Source organism: Microtus ochrogaster, unplaced genomic scaffold (assembly GCF_000317375.1).
Source record: "Microtus ochrogaster isolate Prairie Vole_2 unplaced genomic scaffold, MicOch1.0 UNK47, whole genome shotgun sequence".
Taxonomy (NCBI): domain Eukaryota; kingdom Metazoa; phylum Chordata; class Mammalia; order Rodentia; family Cricetidae; genus Microtus; species Microtus ochrogaster.
In genome coordinates, this window is record NW_004949145.1 from 725,904 (window position 1) to 732,481 (window position 6,578).

At 47.3% G+C, this 6,578-nt stretch overlaps 1 protein-coding gene across 1 annotated transcript; it reads right to left on the minus strand.

Moving 5' to 3' along the window:
• Positions 1-4,859: 4,859 nt before the first annotated feature.
• Positions 4,860-5,846, minus strand: LOC101989443 (olfactory receptor 1019-like). Its single transcript, XM_005369362.1, has one exon. The coding sequence runs from the start codon at positions 5,844-5,846 to the stop codon at positions 4,860-4,862; it is 987 nt and encodes a 328-aa protein (XP_005369419.1).
• Between the last annotated feature and the right edge of the window lie 732 nt (positions 5,847-6,578).

Here is a 6,578-nt window from a genome sequence, read left to right on the forward strand (position 1 = left end):
ATCATGTTATACTGGCATGCCACTGGTGACTTTCTGGGCAATTATTCTCAAGGTACCATGTGGGGCTTAAATATAACTATGCTCTTGTAGTGGCATTTCAATTGTATTTTAATAAATAAAGTCTGCCTGAAGATCTGAGAGTAAAACAGTCCCACCAGTCAGCCTTACAGACAAGGTTATGGTAACACACACCTTTAATCCCAGTAGCCACACTAGTTGCCATAGAAATCAGGTGGTGCATGCTTCTAATTCCAGCCCTAGAGAGGAATATAAGATGGGGGAGACAGCTCTCAGACTCAGTCTCATTCTGAGATTCTGGGAGGCAGGATTGCTATTGTAGACTGAGGTCGAGGTAAGAGTCAGGTAAGGGGTTGGTGGGGAGTAGCTGTGGTGGGAGGCAATCATAGGTCATGCTGAGGGGAAGATTTGGGGACAGGAGACATTGCTGTGGGCCTGGTTCCAGCCTCCATAGGGGCAGAGGGCCGAATATCTTCCCAAGGATAGACAGACTCACTTGGGTAAGGTTCATTGGGGTACAAAGAGCAGGAAGGCTTATGTGGTGGCTCGATTGTGTCCCCTTTTGAGAATTCAGGATGCAGTGGGGGGCCTCCAATGAGAAGGAGGACATCTTTTGCTCAAGGTTGCCCATGACAAAGTATAGAGGAAAGGTTCAAGCTGTGGAAGTAGCCACCATCTGCGGAGAACATTCCAGTCCCAGAAGCAAAAGGGGGATTCAACCACAGTCGTACAGCCAAAGCCTTCCAGCCACTGCCCAATGTTTCTTAGCTGGTGGTCCCATAACCGGGCTTTTAAGGGAGAAAAGTGGAGAGAAAAGCGAGCAAAAGTCCATATTCAGAAGAGAGGTCAGGACCGTCCATAAAGCAAGAGACGACCCCAGAGAGTGGCTGGGGCAGAAGGTGTTGGCTGTTCTCAGGCCGTGAGGAAGTCTGCAACAAGGACAAGGACAGAAGAGAAAGCGAAAGTGGTTTTGTGGGCCAAGAGTGAAGGACTTCCATGGTTTGTGAGGCAGCGGTCGTACGTTCATATAGTGTCTTCACACTGTGGGAAAAGCCTATGTTATTCCTCTAGATCCAAGCATAAGGCATGATTTTGGGCCATGGGGAGATCATTATCCCCTTCCCAGTGAAATGAATTTGGGCTTTCTTCTTGCCCAGCAAGACTCTTCCCAGAAGGGTGTATGAGCATTCAGGGTTAACTATGAAGGAACCTTTTTCCTTCCCAAGTCCACAGTTCGTTTTGTGGTCCTTAGATGTAGGGCTATCCCTGTTGCCCATTGAACCTGTTTGTTTGTCTGATAGAGGTCCTGCTGGAGTTTTTAACACCAAATGATGAGGATCAATGTACACTAAAAGAATCAACAGGTTTCCCCTCCATTTGTAGGGTTACCCAAAACTCAAGGAGAGCTTCAAACCCATCCCCTTCAGTTGCCTAGGCCTGCCAACTCAAGGACCTTTGGGCCATCTCCAAATTCCTTTTGTCCTTTTGGGGACATTCCTTCTTCCAATGGCCCATTTCCTTGCATTATGCACATTGGTTCTTTTGGGGGTGCTCACAGCCCTTATCTCCCCACTCACTGGCTACTTGGTATGGTCTACATTTCCTATGCCCATTGGTCTCCTGGTTTTTATCTGCTGGTAAGGCTTTAGCCAGCCCCCGAGTTTGTCTATGTGACTCTCTGTTGTTATAAACTTTGGTGGCCATAGCAATCAATTCAGACAGATTTTTACCTTCAAATCCATAGAACTGTTGGAGTTTTCTTTTGTTTAGTTAACAAAAGACAGGCTGACTGCCGTCTGATTCTCTGGAGCCTCCGGGTTCAATGGTGTATAGATGCGATAATCTTCTAACAAGCTTTCAAAAAATGCTTCCGCTGATTCATCCTTGTCCTGCACTTCCTGACTTACCTTAGACAAATTTGTGCCCTGTCTTAACAGCTACCCAGAAACCACCCACAAGAATCCGGTAATAGACATTTAGCTTCTCTCTACCACCGGTGGTGTTATAATCCCATCCCTCCTCAGGTTAATAATCATTAATAATCTTGTCATCCGTGGGCTACCATCTCACCCTAGAACCTGCCTCCGGCATTCTCGCAGGATTCTATCCCTCTCAGTGGTAAATGGGATCTATAGGAGCTGTTGACATTCATCCATGTGCGATGATGAGCACACAAGACATTATGGAGAAGAGCTATTAGCCCTCGTGGCTTCACAGTAAAGGAAGGGGTTTGGAGCTTCCAATTATATAAGTCACTTGTGGTCAAGGGAAAGTAAGCCAGACAGGGGCTGGCCTCGAACTCACAGAGTTCCACATGCTTCTACCTCCCGAGTGCTGGGAGTGAAGGTGTGTGCCACCACCGCCCAGCTATTCTTGGATTTTTCAATACGTCTATGTCCATCTAGCTCCTCTTTAATAGGTACATGGCAGACCCAGAACTTACATGTGAGGTTACTCTGCTTTTGTTTAGATATTTGATTTGGAGTTTTTATGATTATAAGTGATACTGCAATGACCATTTTGCTATTTAGATCCTCCTCCCAATTTAGGGTTGCATTCTTAAAGGAAATTTTGGCAAGGAGGAATTGCTGGAGTCTGAAGGTGTAAAATTGTTAAGATGTTCTTGATATGTCCAGGCTACTTGTGAGAACATGAGTCGTCGGAGACAGGGCTGGTGGCACGTAGGGACATCTTCACACCTGGCGCTGTGTGGTTTAATGGGGACTCTAATTGCAGTGATCTGATTTGAAAGGAAGCTAAGCAAGTGCTTGGGAGCTCATTGAGCACTGTGTTTCTCTGCCGCTTTCAATCGTGTCTTTATTATCTTCCCTTGTCAGCTGCCCTCTTTGCAGAAGAGAGATTAACTCCCAGACTTGCTTTAGCCCCATGTGGTTCCTCAGCTTTGTTGAGACTTTCTTTGAATATTTTTTTTCCCAGCAAGGCTTCAGCTCATTGTCTAGCTCAGTCATTTTGTTTTCTTTCCCAAGCCTACAGAATTGAACCTGCTGTAAGCATTAGACTGCTTTGTTGTGAAGGTTTTGTTGATGTAATTACACACTAGCCACTCTCTGTTAATTGTTTTATTTATTTTACATATCAACCACAGTTCCCCCTGCCTCCTTTCCTCCCACTTCTCAGCCCTCTCCCCCCCACGCACTCCTCAGAAAGGGTAAGGCCTCCCATGGGAGGCAACAAAGCATTGCACTCTAGAGCTGAGCTGGTTTGTGAAAAGGTGCCCCTTCCTTAAGGAGCCCTCCCTGAATCAGGAATTACTGACAGATGAGGTCATATTGCATCGTGCAGGACCCAGCTATAGCCGCTGGGCTTTTTGTTTCTTTCTTTTTCCTTAATTTGTCTTACATCAGCATTCTTTGTAATGTTTGTATATTTGTGTTTTGAATCATTGTGCTGTAAATGTACTTCTGCTTTGTAAAAGATATGAAGACTATGATTGTTAGTCCACATTGAAATCTAATTGAAAAGCCTTTTGGTTTGTTGCGATGAGTTTGTAAATGAGAAAATAAAAATTAATATTTTTCCAAACTTTCTGCATTAGGTGTGTGCATAAGTGTGCCTGCATGTGTGTGTGCAGAGCGTTGTCTGTGTTTATGCGCGTGAGGGAACATGTGCGAGCGAGTTCAGGGGAAATGTTCGGGATTCAGTGCTGTCCTTCCACCAGGAGGGTCCTGGGTTTTGTACTTGAGTGGTCAGGGTTGGCAGCCCACATTTTTACCTGCTGAGCCATTTTGTCTGGTTGAATATTAACATTGCTACGCTTCATCTTAGCATTAGGAATATATTAGCATTTGATTTAGCCCAGCTTTGTATCAGTCACTGTTGTGTATTTTCCATATTTTATGGTCACACATTTTTTTTACTTATCCTTCCATGTTTTTGCATTTTTGTGTGTTTTTGAAAAAGACTTCTTTTTACATGTGCATGCTCGTGTTTCTAGGAGAACTAAATGTGGGGTGGGGGAAACTGTACTTGAGTGCAGTACCTGTAGAGGCCAGAGGAGGGCAGAAGATCCCCTAGAACTCGAGTTATGACTGTTGGGAGCTGCCTGATTGAGGGAGCTGGAACTCAAACTCTGGTCCTCTGCAAGAGCAGCAAATTATCTTCACTGCTGAGCCATCTCTCCAGCTCCAGCATGTGGGTCTTATGGAGTAAACTCTTCCTTACATTTCTCATTTTTAAAACCCCAAATATCTCAGGAATAGGATTGATTACTTTGGTCTTGCCAGGGAATCCAGATATTTGAACAATTCATTGACGCCTCCCTCAGTAGGCCCCACCGCATGATTCAAGCCAGCTAAAACCTATTTTTCAAAAGCAGGGAACTGGTCAATATATATGTATATATATATAGACACTAACAGACTAAAGCAATGATTCCCTTCCAAGTCTGGCGTGGTGACCAGTGAGTTTATTGGAGTGAGCTACAGCCCCATGGTTGTGGTGTACAGGGGGAATGTGAGTGTCTTGGGAAACTTCACTCCAGCATGGGCAGTGTCCCGGGAAAGCTGTGTTACTGGAGGCCCTGCACACGGTGCTGACAGCCGCCTCAAGTTTACCATTTGTTTAATCTCTGGGAGGCGCCTTAGTGAGTCTTCCGGATCTACTGCGTGTATCATGAGCCTCTCAGGCCTTTCCCGGTCTTCATCTAGACAACACGTTTCAGTCTGGAGGAAACACAACACCAGAAGGTGGACAGGCACGGAAATAAAACAACCAGTGTACACTTGGGTTAGTGCGAAGACAGTTCCCTCCACACCCACCGCAGAGAGCAGCACAGAAGGCCGGGAACTGTTTTAAAGAGTTTCTGGTGAACCTCAGCATGGCTACAGGGGAAACGTATTGGAGGTGGGATTCTGGACCTTCCCGTGTCTAAACCACAGGTTCCAATATGGCACCTGTGGATACAGCCTCTTCAGAGCAACTTTCATGTCCTTATTCCTCAGGCTATAGATTAGTGGGTTCAGAGTGGGCGTGAGGATAGAATAGAAGACAGCAGCCATGCGCCCTTGCAGAGGGGCATAGCGGGCTGTGGGCTGCATGTAGGCAGAACTTCCAGTGCCATAAAACAGGAGCACTGTGGCCAGATGGGAGGAGCACGTGGAGAAGGCCTTCCAGCGGCCAGCCGAGGAGCGGATGTGAACCACTGTGTACACGATGAGCACGTAAGACAGGCAGGTGAGAGCAAAGCAGGTCATGATGACGCAGCCACTGACTGCAAAGCCTGCAGCCTCATGGCCTCCAGGGTCACCACAGGCTAGATGCATGAGTGGGGGAATGTCACAGAAGAAGTGGTCGATTATGTTGGGGCCACAGAAGGACAAGGTGAAGGTATTGACCGTGTGGAAGGTAGAAAAGAGGAGCCCACTGACCCATGCCACCACCACCAGGGAGACGCAGGTCTGAGAATCCATGGTTGTCCCATACGTCAGGGGCCTATAGATGGCAAGACAGCGATCAAAAGCCATGGAGGTGATGAGAAAACATTCGAGAGAGCCAAAGCAGACGAAAGCAAAGAGTTGGGATGCACAGGCCGCAAGGGAAATCTCTTTGGTGTCTGCCATGGCAGCCACCAGGGCCCGGGGCAGAGTGGTGGATGTAGAACAGAGATCCACCAGGGAGAGGTGTTTGACAAAGAAGTACATGGGTGTGTGCAGGCGAGAATTGAGAGCCACCGCTACCATGATAGAGACATTCCCCAGAACTGCAGCCAGGTATATGAGAAGGAAGGCGGCCGTGCTCAGCCGCTGTAATGCAGGGACGGTGGAGAAGCCCTGGAGGATGAAGAGAGACACTGCAGAGAGATTGGCCATGGCGCGTCTCTGGGAAATGGGAATAAGGAGAGTCGGTGGAGAGAACGGGCAACCATAGCAAGGACCTGCGAGGAAAGGAGGAAAAGGAGGTGAGGTGTTCATGTTTCTAGCTTTGGCCAGAGACACTCTGGACTGCAGTGGGCAGGGATTAGTGCAGAGATCTGTGGTACCCGAGAAAGCCCTGACAACAGATGGCTGCGAGTGCCCAGCCATACATGGAACATCTGTATCAGCTCCCTCTCGGGGCTCAGGGAGCGTCACGGGGAAAGGAAGAATGTAAGGGCCCAGAGGATGGAGAAGGGGTGCTGTGAAAAGCTGTCCTCAGCCATGACATGGCTGTCGCACCACCAACCTAGAGCAGCTGTGGCTACCCACACAAGCCAGGTGTAATTTCAATATGGGTAGGGGAGCTTCTGGGGTCACACCTCTGTCTGGAGAGTTAATGGCAGTTAATGGTAGCAAGTCATTTTTCTTTGAGATACAGTGACTGGTAATTTTGTCACACCCCTGCGGATGGCCCTAGGACCGTGAATATACGGGCAGTGCTAACAGGACTCGGTGGGGGAAAATAAGTTAACAGTTACCAAAGAACATGAAGTTGTGAGGAAGACGGGGTGGGTGCTGGGAGAGAGATGGGGGTAATGAGGGTGGGTATGATCACGATATATAGTATACATGTATGAATTTTTAAAAGAATATATAAAATCTTTTTTGTTTTTGTCTTCCTTCCTT

Excerpts from the sequence above, each read along its gene's own strand:
- LOC101989443 (XM_005369362.1), bottom strand. The coding sequence starts at position 5,846 with ATGGCCAATCTCTCTGCAGTGTCTCTCTTCATCCTCCAGGGCTTCTCC.